General features: G+C 41.2%; 1 protein-coding gene across 1 annotated transcript in view; it reads right to left on the reverse strand.

Annotated features, from left to right (window-relative positions):
* Positions 1 to 20,802, reverse strand: part of PHLPP1 (PH domain and leucine rich repeat protein phosphatase 1) — a 206,999-nt gene that overhangs the window by 42,172 nt on the left and 144,025 nt on the right. Inside the window, exons 5-10 of the mRNA XM_067567910.1 lie at positions 17,286 to 17,432; positions 16,473 to 16,703; positions 12,483 to 12,685; positions 10,698 to 10,758; positions 6,481 to 6,576; positions 158 to 313 (exon numbers count right to left, since the gene is read on the reverse strand). Of these exons, the coding sequence (XP_067424011.1) occupies positions 158 to 313; positions 6,481 to 6,576; positions 10,698 to 10,758; positions 12,483 to 12,685; positions 16,473 to 16,703; positions 17,286 to 17,432 (894 nt within the window). The remainder of the gene's footprint in view (positions 1 to 157; positions 314 to 6,480; positions 6,577 to 10,697; positions 10,759 to 12,482; positions 12,686 to 16,472; positions 16,704 to 17,285; positions 17,433 to 20,802) is intronic.

A 20,802-nucleotide genomic window follows, 5' to 3' on the forward strand; every position in this document is an offset into this window, starting at 1 on the left:
ACATGAAACCAGAATAAAAAGAATTTTGTGTTTTAGTGGTTTAGACAGGACATCTGTTCTTACCACAGAAGCCTCACAGCTTTCAATTCCTCAGATTCCCTTTCAACTATGAAATAAAATAAAATCAGGTTCTTCATGTAAAAACATTTTTATTTACCTGTCAGCTTTCAGAAGAAGGTTAGATGGGAGCTCCAGAAGCTGGTTGTGTTGCACATCCAGGACCTCTAGTTGCGTTCGTTCAAACCTTTCTGGTAGCCTTCCTAATTGGTTATGTCCTGCCAGCAGCTTACGCAAACTACTATTGCAAAATAACCTTAAAAAGATAAAATGTCAAAAATCAGTAAATCTAAATTAGATAAGGACACACTGAGAACCACTACTTTATATGGTACCAAAGTTAGTTTAAAAAAGTGGTTCAGTCAACTGAGTAGCAGAATAGTGGTTTTAATAATTTACAGGATACTATGTCTTCCCACAGCTGACCAACCTCTAAAAAAGTGTGTGTGTTCAGAGATTTGTGGAAGGGAGGGAAGGGACAATGAAGGATTATCTGATCACTCCACAAGTTACACCTTACAGTGTGTCACCAGTGAAGTGGTTAATTACCAATGATGACTTCAGAAAGCGGCACCTGTGGGATCTCTCCAGATAATGAAGGATTAAAAAACTGAAAAAATACCAACACCCTGGCAACTTTTATACAACTAGTAATACTATATTCATCACGTGTTGACTCCTAATCCACTGTACTTTCCCTCCCACCTCCATTTTTCTTTTTGTTAATACCAAACCAACATAAGGCCTCCTTTCCAGTTCTACAGTGAATGAAATTTATCTAATCCGCTTTTCTATCTTGAGCTTTTACAAGCTGTGGATGGCCAAAAGTTCCCCCCCACACCTCTTTTTTGGGCTGAGGGTAGGGAAGAGGGACAAAGGAGGTTTGTTTTGATTAACTATAGGTCAAAACCGCTAATTGTTCCAACAGAAACTGTTAAAGGAATTTAGATATTGGGTCTAAAAAGCCTGATAACACAAACTGATAAAAATTCAATTTTAACAGGAAACCACACTTTTTAAAAGAAAAAAGATTATTCTCCACTACCACCTGACTTGTACTCCTGTGACTATACAGTTTAATCAGAAGATGACTGTGCCCCTTGTTGACCTTGCTTTCGAACAAAGATTCACATATTACTCAGCATTCCAGCGGAAATCTTCCTCTCCTTTTCACACATAAGACCCACACACATGCAAAGAATCCTGCCTTCCCTCCCACCCCCACAATGCATCAATCATTATTATGCAGTATCATTGTAGGTCATTGGGCTAGTGTGCCAAAGTAATCAATTAAGTATGCTGGCTTTTCCCTTGACAGATGCACTCACTTGTCATGTCTGAGTGCCAGTATCAACAGTTCAGTAGGATGATGGCTTGCGTTATATAATTATAGATACAAATCAATGTCACCACTTTCACTGGCCAAGGAGGCTCAACAACGGGGGGAAGCATCTCCAAAATATATTGTTGAACTCATTTATTTATTCAGTAGTATTTGGTTTACTTTCTCTCTCCATTTTGTTTTAAAATGCCTCTTCTAACAAAAAAAGAATTATGGAATTTCCCTTCTATTTTTTTTCCCTCTCATAGGCATGGTCAATGTTGTCAACATAAAATGTTTTAGCTAATAACTAAAGCTGGCCACAAAACAGAATTTAAGCTCCTGAGAAAAATGTTTTGGAATACTTTGTGCCCTGAATCAGGATAGATTGTCAAAAAACAGTTACTAACTTTTCCGTAACTGTTGTTCGAGATGCGTTGCTCATGTCCATTCCATTGCAGGTGTGTGCACATTACATGCACCGCTGCTGGAAGTTTTTCCCCCAGTGGTATCGTCTGGGTCGGCTCTAGTGTCCCCTGGAGTGGTGCCTCCATGTCAAGTATATAGGGAGCTGCCACCTCGCTGCCCCCCTCAGTTCCTTCTTGCCAGCAACTCTGACAGAGGGGTGGGAGGGCAGGTTTTAGAATGGACATGAGCAACACATCTCGAAGAACACCAGTTACAGAAAGGTTAGTAACCGTTTTTTCTTCTTCGAGTGCTTGCTCATGTCCATTCCAATGTATGTGATTCTTGAGCCATAAGTCTAGGAGGTGGGATCAGAGTTTCGTTGCAACCCTGACTGGAGGACTGCTTGGCCAAAAGCCGCACCGTTTCTTGCTTGTTGTGTTTTTGCACAGTGGAAGGAAAATGTCTGGACAGATGACCAGGTTGCTGCCTTACAAACATCCAGAATTGGGACCTACCCCACAAAAGTTATGGATGAAACTTGCAAGCCTGTGGAGTATGCTGTAAGCTCCGGGGGTGGTACCTTCACCAGGCTGTAGCAGTCTCGAATGCAGGACGTGATCCATGAGTAGAAACTGGTTCACCTCTCATCCTTTCTGCAATGGCGACGAAGAGTTGGGTGGTCTTCCAAAAGGGCCTGGTTCTCTCTATGTAAAAAGCCAGTGTTTGTCTGACATCTAAGGAATGGAGTCTCTGATCTTTTCTGGAAGTGTGAGGCTTTGGATGAAATACCGGGAGAAATATGTCCCGGGTTTTGTGAAAATGTGAGACTACCTTTGGGAGGAAAGACCGATGTGGTCGAAGACGGACTTTGTTCTTAAAGACCGTATATGGAGGTTCAGACATGATGGCTTGAATCTCCAAGACCCTCCTAGTGGAAGCAATGGCCACCAACACCACCACTTTCCATGAACATGTCACCATCAGCTCAAATGGGGGTCCCATCAGCTTTGGCAGTACTAGGTTGAGGTCCCATAGTGGTAATGGTTGGCGCATCTGAGGATACAGACATTCCAAGAACCGTGAGCAGATTTGGTTCAAGAAGACTGACCTGTCATTCACCAGTGGGAGTGCCATGCCCCTCAGTGCCAAGCTCTGGTGCCGCGAGATTGAGTGGCACCTAGAATGTGAGCAGCGCCAAGAAGTCGAGTGGTGACCTGATGCCAGAAAGCAGCAGGTCTCATCTCGGTATCATGACGTCAATCAGCGTCAGGAGGACGAGCTATTCTGGATCCCGTGTTGGTGCCTTGACCCTGAATGGTGCCAAGAGCGTGGCTGGAGCTGAGGCTGGATCGACTTTGAGATCTCGAGTGGTGCCACAATATCGGGGCTGGGATCGTGAATGGTCCTCCGACCGGGAAACTGAGCGACATTGTGTCGTGCTCCTAGAGGTTTCCCGGGAGCTAGATCTTCATCTCACTATTGCTGCCGGCTTTCCCCCACTCGGGCCCTGCCTTAACACGTTCAGGTCCTCTGGCATCTGGGTCGATACACCTAGTCCATGACTCTGGGTGGTTAGAAGTGTTGGGAGGGTCAAATTCCTTGCGGCTCAAATACTTCTGGCATGAAGGGGTGGGGAGTGTGGAGGCCAGGGTTGAGTCTCCCGCCCAGCTCACCCTAGGGGAGTCCATGCTCACCGGATTCTACGGCTCCTCACTTTGTGCCGGAGTCAAGGGTGCCAATCACAATGATCTAGGGTGGGGATGTCTGGCGTGGTCTTCTTTACTGGGGGGGGAGGGGCGGAGGGGGGAAGAAATGCCCTCTGTCGAATTTCCTTGCTTTCTTCTGGGGCACTGGTGATGGCGAGCAGCGCCGTCCTTCCAGTGCCACCTTCCTTGGTGCTGGGAACCTTGATCTGTGCTGGGGCTCTCTCATCGAAGCTGGGGTGCTCCTGGATGATGAAGCGGAAGGTGCCTAGTCTGGTTCATGTTCAGATGCCAATTAAGAGAAACTTGAGTCCGTTATCTCTCTCCTTTTTTGGCCTAGGCTGAAAGTACTTGCAAATGTGGCACTTGGTCTTTTCCCAGGCACTTCAAGCACTTCTCGTGTGGGTTACTCACTGAGATCTTGTTTGGGCAAGTGGCATACTTCTTGAAGCTTGGGACCCAGACATGCCCCGGACCCAGTGAGAGCCCCGTAAGGCAGGGAGTTAACTACTCTGACTACCACTAAAGGCTAACTAAAAACAACAATGAACACCTCATCTACAACTATTTATAGATAACACTGAGGAGTACTCGCAGTTCAAGGAGACAGCGTTCCAGCAACCGCCACGGATGGAAAGAAGGAACTGAGGAGGAGGCGGGTTGGCAGTTCTCTATATACCTCGACATGGAGGCGCCATTCCAGGGGGCACTACAGCCAATCTGGATGATGCCACTAGGGAAAAGGCTTCCGGCAGCGGCGCACATAGAGTGCACACACCTACATAACAATGGACATGAGCAAGCACTCAAAGAATTTAAAGTTTTCTGTGGAAACTAAATTAAGAAAAAAAAAAAAATCAATTGGGAGAACCAAAGTGGAATTTTTGGCTTGCTCCTTGAGCTACTCGATTACCTGAGAAGCTGGGCAGCCAAGGGAGATGGGGGATCATTGAGACTTGTGTAACTCCCATTGACTTCTCTGCTTCTGTTCTGCGCGCTGTCTTCACTGCACTGCGCCAACGGGAACTGTGTTCCCGTCGACACAGCGCTACACCACTTGAGAAGGTGGCCTTAATACGTCGATTACTGGATCAACTGAGCGGGTCTTCACTGACCGCTCAGTTGATCCAGAGAAGTCGATTTGACAGTGGCGACTTTGCCACTGTCAGCCTGTGTAATTGCCATGGCTTCAAGGACTACATCTCAGTTATAAAAAGGTTAGTGAAACTACAATCTGCTGCAGTTTATTCAAATTAGGTGCAACCCCAGGCTTCCAGCAAATCACTAGTCTAGCTCTTTATTCATCGAAGAATGGAAACTTGTTTTTACAGTATTAAACTTCCTCCAAACAGTGAGCTCTTCGTCAGTTAGCATGTCCTGGAACTGCTGTCTAATATGGAAACAAATCAACCAGGTTTCCTTGGGGCAGGGAGGAGTAAGGAGGGAAAAAGAAATGCTCCAAATACATATTTATACCTACAGTGCAAGAGTATTTTGTTGATACTATTGATAAATATATGGAAATGGGCATCAAAGCTTGAATCCAGATCCAAACTTCCCTGAAGTTCAGGGATGTTTTGAGCTAATGTTTTGAGGTAGGCCCACCAATAAGTATAATATCACTAAGTCACCTAACCACATGCTATAAAGAATAGCTATCGAGGTTTAAGACACTTCTTGGTGTTTAAGGCAAGATGAGAGATGTATGTTGATTGTCCCTTGGAGCCATTAGTTTCATTAGTCTTCATCTCCAAAAGATGCCCTGCATATGCCTTGATAATTTTTGCTGTTATAAAGTCCAAGGGAAAGGCATCTAGACATGATTTTCTTATGAATGATGCTGTGTCAGTTTATGTGAACAAGGCATTTCTAGAGAATTAATAGTTTGTTAGCCTATTAGGTTGCTCAAATCATCGTCGCTGATTCCTTCCAGCCTACATTTCCAAATTCTGTCTTTACTTTCTATTCCTAATGCCAAGTTCTCAGTTCTCACCACAGTTCTCTCACCTGAACTAAAAGAACCTCCTCTCTGGTTTCCCTAACACTATTCTTTGCCGTGTAATCAACACGGCACCAAATATCTTCCTTTTCCATGTCTCAACCCCTTGAGTTACTACAATTGCTTTTTCTCCATATACACTTTGACCTTATCTTCAACTTTTATGGAACTGCTTTCCATCCCTATCACATCACACGCTTTTCTCACCATATGGCAGCTGACTGTATATCTTCTCCTACTTTCACCATGTCTTTTTCCATGCTGCTCCCTCTGCTAGGAATGACAACGTTCTTCCTGTGAGCCACATATTTTCACTCTCCAATTCCATCTCAAAACGCACTTTTCACTTTCATTTTCAAAATGACCTCCACTCATAAGCTATCTAATTCCTGTTGTCTCAAGTCTCTATTTATAAAATATATGAAAATATTAAGGTCTTTATTCTCTTTCCTATCATTTATATTTGTCTTTTGTTAACTTAACTCTATCTGAGAATACTACTCACTGCCCAACAACTCACTGTACAAACCTAGAACAGTTCCAGGCCTTTGTTTCAATTATTTGGTGAGTCGTGTCATATCTTAGGTGGGTAAGCCCATGGGGCAGGGACTGCTATGTTTGTACAGCATTTTCCACCACTGAGCCCTGTTTGGGGCCTCTAGGCACTAGGGGAACAGAAATAAGTTATAAATTCTGAATCTAAAAAGCATCATGTAAAGTTATGGCTGTAAATATTTAATAAACTTTCCTTTCTGAACAGCTGCATAGACACTGTCTTGAATCCAAAGACACTGTTCTTCTCTGCACTGAAGTAAAGAAGAAAGGCTGTTTTGAAGCTTATGGCATGATGACACCCCACAAGGTAAAAATAAAATCAACCAAAAGATAAAACAAGCTTGTTAGTCAATGGAATATGCTAAACAACGAATAAGCAATTCTTTTTGAATTGCTTATCCTATCCCAGGTTGTGTAACCTGGTCTGCAGGACTCACCGGGTAGGCAGCTCACATAGTTGATTGTAGCCAACATCTAATACTTCTAGCTTTCTGCTGTCACATACCCACTCAGGCAGGCTTTCCAGGTGGTTTCTACAGGAAGAACACAGCAATCGAATTAAGTTGTAGTCCATAAGGACTACTACATAACCACATTTTATTTTTACCTGCGCGCACACACAAAGCCTGATGCATATGCAGGTCCAATGGGAACTACATTTTCTCACCACTGAGAAAACACTGAGTACCATAAGATTTTGGTTGAAAGGAAGAGAAAGCAGCCAATTATTTTATAAACTAAACATTTTGGGGAAGGGAGTAAGTTTTCAAACTCTACATTGAAAGCATGCAGTAAGATGTAGCTGGGCACACAAATACTGTGAGCACCTTCTTCAGTGCAACTGGAAAGCACTTAGTACAATGAGGAACAAATTTCACACACCCTGTCAAGCACTTAGCTGAATTCTCAGATACACAACTAGGTATCTAACTAAGATAACTACATGCAGAATTTTTAAGTAACTCATTTTTAAAATGACTGCAGAGATCAACATTCTTTTCTCTTTAATGTGCTTGTGTCCCCCATGGATTTATTCAAATAATGGCCTTTAACCAAAAAAAGCTAGTAGTGATCAAGCGCATACTTTTACTGAAATATTAATTACCTTAAAATATAATCATGAATACCCAATTAATCAAACATATTCCTCTGGAAAAAAATGAAGAAACCCCATTGCTGAACTGTATGCCAATTTGTTATAAAACACGAAAAGGAAGTCATAAAAAAGTTTTGAAGTAATTGCAAAATCAAGTATTCCTCAATATGATTTTTAAGAAATGGAGAACAAAGCATTACAAACAGCACATTTCAGTAAATCGAACTTACTTACCTATGCAAGCACACTGACTAAGTTTAGATACCAATTACACTGATTTATGTTCTGGCACATCTAAAAATTGATGGTCACAGCCCCAGGCTAGCTCATTTACTGCTGTGCTCCCATTTAAATGCTCAATAACTTAGAAGTGCTTTAAGCAGTTATGAAATTAATGGGACTTAAGTGGTTGGTACTTACTGTAATGGTCCCTATCTGTATTCCACACCTGGGTACAAATGTACACCATGCACCCGAGTCCGTAGATTTTAACAAGCAGTGTCCGTTGGCCCAACTAAAATGTCAAAAGTGGCTCCTAGCAGCAGGCTGGGAATGAGCCACAATCCTAGTGGTAGAGGGTCCTCAGTCTTCTGTGACTTGCAAGGAGGCTCAGTAGGATGCTGGTAAGTGAAATGCATGAGGAGGTGGCAGCAGCCTTAGTTTATAGTCTGACTCTGGTGCTTTCTTCTTGGGACTGGTATGTAGCTCCTCAGGAAGCGGAGTAGACCTTGAGTCCTTTAGCAAGTGGAGAGAGTCAGTATTCGTGTTAAAGAGGCTGGACTCAAAGAGAAGATCTTTGATATGTTCCACACCTCTCTGGGGAAGCCTGAGGATTGCAATCACGAATTCCTCCTCCTAACAATGCCAGTGGCCAAGCATCTGGATATGGTATCTGCTGCATCACCTGCAGCTTGAAGAGCAATTTCCCCCACCAGCTTGCCTTCTGATACAAGGGAGAGGAATTGGGCTCTCTCCTCGGTAGAAAGTTTCTCCTGAAAGGCCGCCAACCAAGATTAGTTATTAATGACATACTTGGCTGAGGGGGGTCTGGTAACTGGCATCGCGGAACTGCAAGCCCAAAAAGACGATCTTTCTCCCCAGGAGGTCCAGTCTCTCGGAGCCCTTCTCTGATGGGCTGGTCCTTAGGTATTGAGACCTATCAAGTTCAGTAGCAGCCTGTACAACCAGGGCTTTGAGAGCAGGGTGGGAGAACAGGAATTCAGCTCCCTTTGCTGCAACAAAATAGCGATTTTCAGCCCTCTTAGGTGTTGGGAGCAGGATGCTGGGGTGTGCCAGACCAATCTTGCCACCAGCTCCAATATGGCCTTGTTAACAGGGAGAGCCACCTTACTTGGGCCAGGAGGCTGCAGAATGTCCAACAGTCAGTGATGTGGGTCTTGGACTTCCTCCAGAGATATCTGGAGATCACTAGCCACTCTTCAGAGGCAATACCAAGACTTACTACGGTCATCTGATGTGGAGGAGGACCGTCTCATCCAGGGAAAAGGAGACTCCCGTCAAAACCATTGGTTCCAGTTCAACATCTTCCTCCTCCTCATACATTGATGGCACAGGTTGTTGAAGAACTGGAAAGACTCCTGGGTGAGTCCTGGATGTCTGGTATAGTGATCCCCAGTCTTCAACAGAGCGAGAAAAATGGGCCAACTGTTTGAGGGGGACCCCATGGCCTGGGGAACCATCAGCCCCTAGGGAGATTATGTTCATAACAGTAGAGACCATAAATCCTGGATTGCCTGTGCAGGTTTAGCTTTCTGTAGGGATGAAGGAGGGATCGGCTCAGCAGATTTGTCTGAATCCAAAAATTGCTCCTGTTGTAATGGTGGAGCCGTTGATATTGGGGCAATCCTGCCTGATGGTTATAAGTGAGACAGTTCCTGTGAGACCAAAGCAGTATCATCTTCCAGTGTAGCCATCTTCCTCATGAGGGATAAGCCAGAGAAGAGGAGAGATTGCGGATAGCACAGGAAGACATTCTCTGGTGCTGGATAGTTCTCTGTACACCCAGGGTATGGAGAGTTCTGATGGTCAGCACCGATGGTACCAGTACATCCCTGGTTGTGCCACACTCTATGGGAGGATGCGTTGGTACCATGGAGTCCAGAGCTGCACTTGTGGATGGAACTGATGGACGACGATCCATGTGCTTCAATACTGGAATCACTGATGGAACCAGTGAATCCTCCTTGTGCACTTCAGCCTCCACCCTAGGGTTTTTTTGGAGGCACCCTTTATTTATCTTCATATAAGGGCTCGCCTGACGTCAATGGGCTTGGGGAAGGAGCGCATCTCTTATAGGACAGTCCTTGATGGGGATCTGTCCTTGTGCCTGAGTATCCCTTGCTTTCATGAGACGCCCTGGAGGAAGTGTCTTTGGGCTTAGAAACTGACAGCTACACTCGTATGGATGTGCTTGAAGGGACATTGCTCTTTTGGTGAGGCCGATGTACAGGCAGGTCTCCCTGGTCCGGATTGGAGATGGACTTCATAACTTTCTCCATGAAGTGTTTTCTAAAGGGAGGCTGAAAAGTTTCACAAGTTCTTGGTGGAAATGAGTGACAAATGTTGCACTTCACTGAAATGTCTCTCACCCAGGCAGTAGAGGCAGTGTTGGTCGCTGATGGAGAAGGATCTAGGGCAGTAGATACTGTTTTTGAAGTCTGGGAGTATGTGCATAGTCCCCAACTGCATGGAGGGAATCTCCAGACTGAGGAAACAAACTAAACTACACTAAAAACTAACTGGGCTAAGCTAAAGAATAACTATTTACAATCTTAATTACAGGTTTTCTGAAATGCTGAAGCAAGAGAGGACATTGGATTCTGACTCAGGCCATGAGGCGGTAAGAAGGAACTGAAAGGGCGTCAACCCACTCTGCTTCTTATGCCCTTGGTCGGGAGCATGAAGAGATCTACTGCACTTGTGCAGGACAACAGACACCTTGTTAAAATCTCTGGACTCAGACGCATGTGTACCCACGTGTGGAATACACATAGGGACCAGCACTCGAAAAAAGGAGCACAATCTTAAGTCATCCCTGTTTAGGCAACTACTTGCACACATGCTTAAGTGCTTTCCTGTTTCAGTTCTTTAATTGTAAAACAAGAGCTCAACATAAAGAAAAAAGGCAGTGTTGGCTTGAGTATTGAGCCTCACAGAGAAAAACTGAAACACAGGAAGCGCTCAACAAAAATCCATGTTATGAATCCAGCCTATCTATATTGTTCAGGGAATCTTTTGCCCAATGAAGCTGAAGCAAAAGTAACTGTAAATGACTCCGGTAGTATGTTTATCACAAAATAAAGAAGTGAATAATGAGAAACGGGCAGAGTGCCCACTACTTAGGACCAGAAATAGGGTGCAGCTGCACAACTGGGAATAAAATTCAAGATTCCCGACAGCTCTAGGGCAACACTACGGTCTTCCTATAATTCAGTTTTTACACTCAGTAAAATGAGTGAGTCTAACTTACTTCACATGAACTTAACTGATTGATGTAGATGCTACAAATAGCAAGAGAATGCACATCATCTTTCTTACCTAGAAATATCCATAGACGTCAGATAATTTGGAACTGGATACACATCAAGATGAACTAGTTCTGGGAGGAAAAAAAGATAACTAATTTCATGAAAGGCAAACTAGTCATTTAGTGTATTTAGTATCTTTATTAGTTGATTATGTCTAAGTGTATTTGCTATGCAGTAGATGTAATACAATAATCAAAACGAAACATTTACTATAGTATTTTGTGAATTAAAAAAAGGAAACAAGTGACTAAGTGAAATTATTTTATTTCTCCAACTCTCTCTTATTCACAGCTCCAACCTTTGACTTTATTTTCTTTATTCTGTCTCTATTTAATAAAATAGCATAGGCTGGCATAAATCTGTGTTATGTTTTCACTAATTGAGTCATTTTTACTAGGTACCTGGGAGCAGACTGACTCCTCCCAGACAGAATGGGTCATCTCTAAGATGTGCCATGCTTGACCAGCTCACACATATATGATGCACATTCTTCAATTTGGCATTCAATGACAATGTCAAAGTCACCTGCATTCCTGTGGGATTTTCTTTTTTTAAGCAACCCAACAGACTTTTCATAATTATGTACTACTAGCAACAATGTCAGCAGTTTTTGTTTGTTTAATAAGGCTTTTAAAACTAAGACCTACGCAATAAATATTAAGATTCTCAATTCAGAGATGAGGCTGAAACTCATTGAGAATAATACACATATTACATTTAAATCTACATAGTATTCTAAAATGAAGTATACAAACAATACAATACTTTCAGAGGTTAAAACTTACAGACAGTAAAATGAGGTAAGAAAAAGCACAGGGAAGGAGGAGAATGATTAGACAGTAATAAATTACTTTGGTCGGTTCATCCAGCACCACTTGTGAAAAGTCCCTTCCTTTTGTTTAAGTATAGTCATTCCCTATCACTTTTGACTGAAATAACGAGTTGATCACAGGACCACTAGCATTCTCAATATCTGCCATAGCACATGGCCGTATTTACGCTAACTTTCAGTAGCTGCGAAGACCCATCACCTGGCCCTTCCTCAGACTCATGCCACATCCCAAAACTGATTTCATTCAAGACAGCCTGCTTTCTACAGCTAGTATGAATTATCCAATACCACCTACTTAGAACAATCTGATCCAATCCAAGTGTCAGGTGGAAGTTGTGTAGTTTTTAATAAATATAAATGATTTGATTCTAGACACCATTCAATTAATTTTATTCACTGTTAAATTTGATCAGGGAGCTATTTAGGTGAAAGATGTTCCATACCCTTTATGAGAAAAAACACAAAACGCTGACTGACCATAGGATTTGTAACTTTTTAGCCACAACAGGTAGATGGATCTGCTCATAAAAATACATACCACTTTACTAGATCTCACAAAAGGCCAATTATTCAAACACTGCCAAAAAGGAGCAAAAACTTCCTTAACTTGCCTTGGTAATGCAACACATATAGCATTTAGGGTAATTAACACTTTCAAGAGCCCTCTGACATTGTCTACTGGGGTGGGTAAAGAATGGAATTTCAACCTTAATTCTAAATTTCTGTGGTGCAGTGTCCTTCAAATCTGCCACTTATTGTTATTTTAACATAATTTCTGAAACTTAAAATTGCCATTGACATGATATAAGTCATAAAGTTCCCTTTTATCCAAAGGTTATGTCAACAAACCTCTTGATTAACCCCAATTATATGTATTCCACTTAATAAGCATTCATATTGCCGTAAGAAAACCAGGTAACGGAAAGACAGACCTCAGCATGATTGCCTTGAAAACAGTCTTACCATTTGAAAAGGCATAAAGGGCTTTGAGAAAATATCCAGTGATTTTGAGGGTTACCAGCTGGTTTCGTTCACAGTGCAGCACTTCAATGTTGTTGAAAACCGTTGCATCTAGTTCACAGAGTTTATTGTCTCGTAGATCTAACTGGGTCACGTGATGCAGGAAGTCTACTTCATCTGCCACCAGCATCCTAATTGCATTCAATCTTGCAAAGGGAAGGAAAAATAAAAATTGCTAGTACACAAATACTACACACTCCCTTCTGCAGGGCAGAGGAAAAGAAAACTTGCTCTCCAGATAAACAATTCCAAAATGGCTGGGTCAAACTGTTAAGCCTCAGGATTTTGACCTACTTTAATTGCAATTGTTTTATTCTTCCTTCTCTCTTCTTTGGGATATTTTTAAACAGAATGGTTCAGCTCTTATATATCATATCTACTGTTATACCGGAATAATGACACTGACCTCTTTTGGAGAATGCTTTGAGATCTACTGAGCACTATGTAAAAGATAGTGCTATTATTGTGTCTAAAACAATTATCTTGCTATGATTTACTCTGAAGTAGCACAGAAAAGTAAAACCATGACAGTTCTACTGGCCTTCAAAGAACAATAATAATCATTTGCTGGGCAGGCCTAGCAGAAACAAGTATGTGCTTCAGGTGCCAAAGTGAAGATCTGCAAATACTCGGAGTTTGACTTAGGGCTAGTCTATTCTTAAAACTTACAGCGGCACAACTGTATGGAACAGCTGTTCCGCTGTAAGAGCACTTGGGTAGCTGTGTTTTGTGGATGGGAGAGCGCTCTCCCGCCGACATAGCACTGTCCACACAAGCGCTTACTCCAGCAAAACTTGTCACTCAGCGTTTTTTTTTTCACACCCCGGAGCGACAACATTTTTGCCAGTATAAGTGCTAGGGTAGACAAGGCCTTACTGAAAGGCAATATGCAGAATTCTAAGTCTCTCTCACACAAACTCACTCCCTAAAGGTAATGAGGAGAGGGGATTTGGAAGTAAAGGCTTATCTACACGGTGAGTTAGTGTGCAGCAAGTCTGGGTACGAATCTGCAGTGCACTAGCCTGCCACACTAATTCACTGTGTAGACAAAAACAGTTCTTACAGCTTCCTTACTTTTTTCAATCCAATAGTTACTATGGTGAAGCCAGCCAGTTATCAGTCACCTCCCCAGGAATTGTTATGAAAATAAAGAAGATCTATAAAAAGGAGCAACAAGATGACTTCAGTGCATGCCAAAATTTTTTTGCCTTTTCAGAGAAACCCAACTTCCAAGGAAAAAAAGAGGGGTGAATACAGCTTTTTCTTATTTGTGTTTTTAACTAGACAGGAAATGCTTGCCCCTGGTTTCAATGCAGCATTGTACATACTACACAGCAGATACGGTTCATGAACAAATACAACACAAAATACTTATACTGGTGGAGCACTACATTCATTATTTAAAAGATATTGTTCCATCTCATGGGATATAGGGAAGCAGCTGACCCAGTGATGGGCCCTGAACAGCAGACGTATCAGAAGTTCAGAGTATGTTGACACTATTTTGGTTCAGGCCTTCTGTACTATGAGGCCACTGAGTAATAATATTAATGTTCAAAAGCTGAGCTTGCTACAGACATCATGGATTTCATGATTTTCCTTTCTTACTTCAAGCGGTATAAACCTGGATGTCTAATAGATCGCAAAAGCTCAGTGACAATATATGGATAAAGAACAGGCTCACTGGATGCACAGTTAATACATTTCTCCTAAAGAGAGAAGAGCTTCTTCCTCCCTCTCCCCATCTCCAAATGATCAATGAGTTTAAAAAAAATTAGTCAAACAAGAGTTGGTTCCTGTGTGGCAGTTTGTATATCCAATCAGCATTACTATAGGATATATATTCATTGCTATTTAAACTTAATGAAAAAAGTAGAAGGGTCATTTGAATACAAATCAATGTTTGAATTTTTCCTCTTTACAAAAAAACCCAAACAAACTATTAGCCTTATTATCAGAGGTGTTTAGCACCTCTGAAAATCATGCCACATGTTCCACAGAATCATAGAATATATAGGACTAGAAGGGACCTTGAGAGGCTGTCCAGTCCAGTCCCCAGCACTGAGGAAGGACTAAGTATTATCAAGACCAACCCTAACAGGTATTTGTCTAACCTATTCTTAAATACCACCAGTGACAGATTTTCCACAACCTCCCAAGGTAATTTGCTCCAGTGCTTAATACACTTACAGTGAGGAAGTTTTTCCTAACATGTAACTGAAATCTCCCTTGTTGCAGCGTAAGCCCATTAATTCTTGTCCTGTCCTCAGTGGTAAGGAGAACAATTTATCACCCTCTTTATAACAATCTTTTATGTACTTGGAGATTCATGTCTCCTCTCTTCTCTAGACTAAACAAACCCAAATTTTTCAATCTTTCCTTGTAAGTCATGTTTTCTAGACCTTTAATCCTTTTTGTTTCTCTCCTCTGGACTTTCTCCAATTTTGTCCACATCTTTCCTGAAGTGTGGTGCCCAGAGCTGGACACCGTACTCCATCTGAGGCCTCAGCAGTGCTAAGTAGACAGTGTTTCTGGGACTTGCACCCTTTTCTCAATTACCAGTCTGACTTCTCCAAAATGAGTTGCATTCACTAAAGCGTTCTGATTAAACCTCAAGCTCTAATAATGGATGTGAAAAACTGATAAAGAGAAGCCCACACACAATTTTAGAAAGTGATTTTTTTTTTAAATTTAACCCCACTAGCACTCCCTTGGCAATATCTGAATACTTTCCAGGCTGATCCTTCAGTGCACTGGCCGTTCTTCCTTCATAAACAGAGAAACAATGCTATGTGACATTGTGTTATACTGTACATTTCAGCTATATTAACCCTACTTACCAAAAGCTCTCTGAAATCCAGTTTTGATTGGAACCTCACACTTCATCATGCATCAGCATTGCAGCAGTGCTGTGAAGGCTGGCTCTGCCCCCAGAGTCTGATTGGGTAGGAGTGGACAGACAGGAGAAACTGGGCCATGGCTGACTAGAAAACTGGCAGGAAATTCCAGCCTTACTTTGGTGCCAGCTCTCTTCCAATTGGAGGAGAGGGCATGTGCCACTATAAGCACGGACACAGCAGGCCAGAAGTCTGAACTTGGGGCTCAAGGACTGGCCCAAAGAGCAAACTGAGCATGCCGTAACAACTGGCTACTGTCCAAAGGAAAGGAGATGATTTAATCTAGGACCGAGGCTCAGGCTCCGAGGGGCCATTGAGACTGTTTGTGACTGATGGAGGGAGAGTTCCTTTTAGGCATTTTGGATTTATGTCATATTCCTAATGATTGCTCTGTTTAATGACATTGGGGTTCTGTTCATGTTAATAAAGGCGTTAGGAGTGAGTCCTGGGTGAATTCATGCTTCCCCAAAGGTTGTAAGAATTTGAACAACCTAGCAGAGAGGGGAGCCCCCACCATAGTTGTTTACATAGAGGACTCATCAACACATTGCTGAGATCATCAATAAAATATCACACACGGTGAATTTGGCTAGGTATTGTCCAGATAATCTGTGCAGTCATATTCTGTTCCTTCTTCTTTCCACTTCACTGCCCACTTGTTTGTCTAGTTCATCTGTTATTTCTTGTCTTTTAGGTTGTAAGCTCCTTCAGACAGGGATGATCACTTATTGTATATGTTTATACACTACTAGCACAATGCAACCCTGATCTGGTTGAGCCTGCAGGTGAGACTGCAAGGTATCTCTTTTTAAATTTCTGGATTTTTAAAAAATACATTAAATCCTTCATTTCCTCAATCCCCATCTTTTCCCAAAAGAATTCTAGTCACCGCAAACAGTGTGTTTGTAGAATATGATTTGAAACATAGTAAGATGAATTAATATAAACAAATCACACACAGGGCCAACTATCACCATGTAAGTAACTTCTACCCCAATAATTCAGGTTTGCTTATTTTCCCCTCACAGGTGTCTACCTTAGATCCACATGTTTAATATGAGGCATTCTTCTTAATGTCTGTAGGTTGAGGGTCTCCAAACAGTTTCCAGACATGCAGAGTTTTTCCATGGCACTCAGCTTCTCTAGTACACCTGGAATGTCAGTGAATTCATTGAAGGAAAGACTCAGATAGTTGAGCTGATGTATACTCTCCAATTCAGCAGGAAGGGACTGAAGAAAGTTACCATCCAGCAAAAAGGTCTGCAAACTGGGGGGGAAAAATTGAACAACTCTTTAAACTACAGGTCCTTGTTATGAACACATATTCAGCACAAAGCATGGCAATTAAAATTGTAGCAAACAAAATGTTCAGAAGATGGACTGGTGAGAAAAACGTTTAAAGGTAAGTATAACATATGCCTGCAAAAAATATGATAAAAATCTTACAAGCCCTGCTAATTATGAACTGTGGACCATAGCTGTGTCACATCTTCAAAGGTTTCCAGAATTCTCACTTCTCTTACATATACTGCAGCCTTCTTTATATCTTACACAAATTAACTTTGTTTTTACAAGAAATGGATTTTAAAATGGTCTCCCCAGCATCAATAAGACTATTTTGTTAATTATATTGAGACTAGAAAAGCTACAAACACAGAAGACCTTTCCCCCACCTGCTGTTTTTGATTGCTCAACGCAAGCGTAAAAGTCAGCCCTCTGAGACAAACACTCCAGTGAGAAAGAGAAAGTGTGTATGTTTAGTAAGGCATGCGTAGGGGTCACTTAATCTTCTGTTGTCTGTACCATTAAGAACCCACTGAGCGTGTACACTAAGCTTTAAAATACCTACTTGTGCATATCACCTACAGCTGCTGGAACGCTTCTGAGGGTATTACAGGACACATTGAGCTCAGTCAGTGTCGGAATACTGCAAACTGCCAACGGAAAGTCTCTTAACTGATTATTGGAAAGGTTAAGGCTCTTCAACTTTGTGAACCTATAATAAGAAATAGAGGAAAAAAGACTTCAGGAAATGGAATACGAAATGCACCAAGTTAATATAGCTGCATTGTAGTAACTGAAATATAAGGTACGTCTGATTATTTGAATGCTTCTGGTGTGTATTTTGAGTCTCTACTTTCTGGGTTACACACAGATTTGGAAGCTCTGTTAAAGACACTCAAGTGGGCCACTGAAAGTTTGATGGTTCCTTTGATGTCAAAGCACCATTGGGCACAGGCAGAAGAGGGAATCCAGAGTGAAATACTAAATACATTTTCTACAAATGCATCAGAACGCAACAGATTCACTCTTACCCCACCAGAATATGATGGTATATTTTATTTTTAATAAGGTCTTCTGTGGCATTTGATCTTGCACTGAAGTACTGCTGTACTCTTAACATGTTTCATGCTACAGGACTGCCCATATAGTTAGCAGCATCAGTTATAGGATGCATGAGTCCCTTTACATAAGCTCTTTGAACTGAAAAACCTGTGCTCCATGGCTCAATTTTGTTCACTTTGTTCCCTTTTGTTCACACAGTTTTGTTGACTTCATATCTCAACTGAAAATTTTTAATAGATTTTTATGTTAATTTGCACTGAAATGGAACATCCATTGCAGTAAACTTAAATTTAGCAACACTTTTGGTAATGGAAGAAGCACTTTCTTAACATCTCAATTCTGCACATCTACAAGGGTGTCTGCAATAATACTCATTTCATTTTCATGGGACATGTGTCATGGGATTCCTAAAATCTTAGGTATCTCATATCTCTTAAAAGGAAAACATGTGTATGCAGCCTATGCTCATCTTGTTAAAGTTAAAAAGCAAAAAAAAAAAAAAAACTGGTTAAAAAAGATAGAGGACAATCCAATTAGCCAGCCTGCATGTGCAGCAACATTATTATGGTTGCTTAACAACCACTGGGAGGAGTGCCTAACGGCAACTAACTGGATGAATGAAAAGATCTGTCTCAGAGCCAATGGATGAGAGGAAGCTCTCTTCTGGCATAACTTACTCTAATGCATTTTATTCAGACTTCATTTTCCCTTCACAATCTCAATTCCTTTGTGTGCTTTATATAAAGTCAGTGAAAATGGTACCACACCTACTGACACTAAGGTTACAGACAAAAGTGAGCTCTAAAAGCATGCCTTTAAAGTCTGCAGCCCCAGGACTGCCCAGACACATTTAATATCCTAAAATTATTTGTTCTCCAATTGGAAAAACAGGACAAGTTAAGCAATAAAAACAATGTTACAAACTAAAAACTACAAAGATTTTTTTTAAAAGATAGGGAACAATCCAATTAATCAGCTTGTATGCTCAGAAATGATATTTTTGTTGACTAACGCAAAGTGCTGCCACAGATGAAAACGTCCCACATCAAGGTATAAACAATTCCTTTACCCTGTAATTAGATATACACAGACTATCTATCTAGATCTCAAAAGGGGAGCTATGTCACTGGAAGCTGAGATAGCAAAGACATTTAACATTTACAGATGCTTCAACCACATAACAATGGCCTTACTGGGTCAGACCAATGGTACTTCCTTCTGGCACAATATCCTGTCTTCTGAAGGTGGCCAGTGCCACATGCTTCAAAGGGAATGAACAAAACACAGCAATTATCAAGTGATCCAGTCCCAGCTTCCAGCAGTCAGAGGCTTAGGCCATGACTATACTAGCGAACTTACAGCGGTGCAGCTGTACTAATGCAGTTTTACACAGAGGCATTATGATAATTTTTCATCTCATTATCTATTGCATTCCTAATGGTTCCTACCATTGTGAGCTGCCTTTTAAAAAAAAAACACTGACACTGCACATTGAGCAATGTTTTCAGAGAACTATCAACGACTCCTTCAAGATCTCTTCTCAGTGGTAAAGGGCAATTTAGCAAATTATTTTGTATATATAGTTGGGATTATGTTTTTCAACATGCAAAACTTTGCATGTAACATTGAATTTCATCTGCCATTTTGTTGCCTAGTCACCCAGTTTTGTGAGAAATAGATGGAGATCCTTGGTTCACCAGCGTAAGCTTTCCAGGTGCCAGCTTCATTTCACACCCCTATGTGATCAATAGGAAAGTGTTATCACTAAGTGCGCTGCATAATGGATCCAGATGTATATAATGAAACAAGGTCTTAATGAAACTTCAGTTTACAATACTTATGCAAATAAGTAAAAAGAGGGAAGGTAGAAGGTGGAAAAGAGAAAGTGATAGTCAATACATCTAAATCCATAGAGATTCACTAAAACAAACATTACAATTTTTTTAATCAACCATAAGAAAATTAGCCAGTTTAATAATCAGCACAAAGGCCATAGCTTCAGAGTGCTGCCCAGCCTGAAGGAGATTCACAACTTTTACCCACTGAGCAACTGGAGACCAGGATTTACTAGAAGATGCAAAGTGTAAACCTTAGATAAAAAGGCAGGAAACCAAAGTTGATAACAATGTTCAGCATGTAGATACAAGAATAAGACTTGCCTAAATGTTCCACCACCTAATCAAAAATGCTGGGGAAGGAAGGAACAGGAGTAACTTATGGATATTAAAATGTAACTAGTTTACCTCAAAGAAGACAGCAGCAAATACAAATAAAAGACTGTTTGAACTAGAATGCCCAGTTCATCTAAACACGAAGAACATATATATACTGATTCTTCCAGTGTATATATCTAGAAAATGATCATTTAAAAACACACACAAAAAAGGATACAGGTAGTGCTCATTGAATAACATGGAATTATCAACAAAAGGTAGATACTTAAACTGCTGCTTGAGTATGTTTCAAACATCACACAGAAGACTATGTTGATTGCTAAATTACATTTAAAAGTATAGTTGGAAGGAAAGAAAGTATACTTTGAATTATTCCCCACATTAAAGGGTAATTTAAGAAGCCCAGAAGGGAATAGGTGCAGTTTATTTCCTTCTCTGTGTTCTCAGTTCCAAGATGCTAAAGCCACATTCTTCATACAGCAGTGTAAATTATCGAGCAGCCATATTGGCAATGAAGGCTGGTGGGCAGTTGCTCAGAGAATTAAGATAGTAAATCAAGCTCATATCTTAGTCACCTGCTTCACATTAATTATTAATAGCATGAATCCTTAATGGTCTAGGGTGTTTGTGTTATTATGCAGCATTGCTAAAAAGGAACTGATCTGAAATAATAACTAGCTTTCACTGTTTTTTATATTTAGAGAGTTATGCCATTGTCACTGATACAAGTAAGATACTATCAAGGTCTGTAACTGACTACAATTTTCTGTGATGAGTTTGCGCAAGGAATCAGGTTTTAATTTCACTGGGTTTAAAGAATTAAATATCCACTGTTTCCCTTTCTCC

This window comes from Emydura macquarii, unplaced genomic scaffold (assembly GCF_026122565.2).
Source record: "Emydura macquarii macquarii isolate MOO-44397 ecotype Brisbane River unplaced genomic scaffold, CSIRO-AGI_Emac_v2 contig_2825, whole genome shotgun sequence".
Classification (NCBI taxonomy): domain Eukaryota; kingdom Metazoa; phylum Chordata; order Testudines; family Chelidae; genus Emydura; species Emydura macquarii.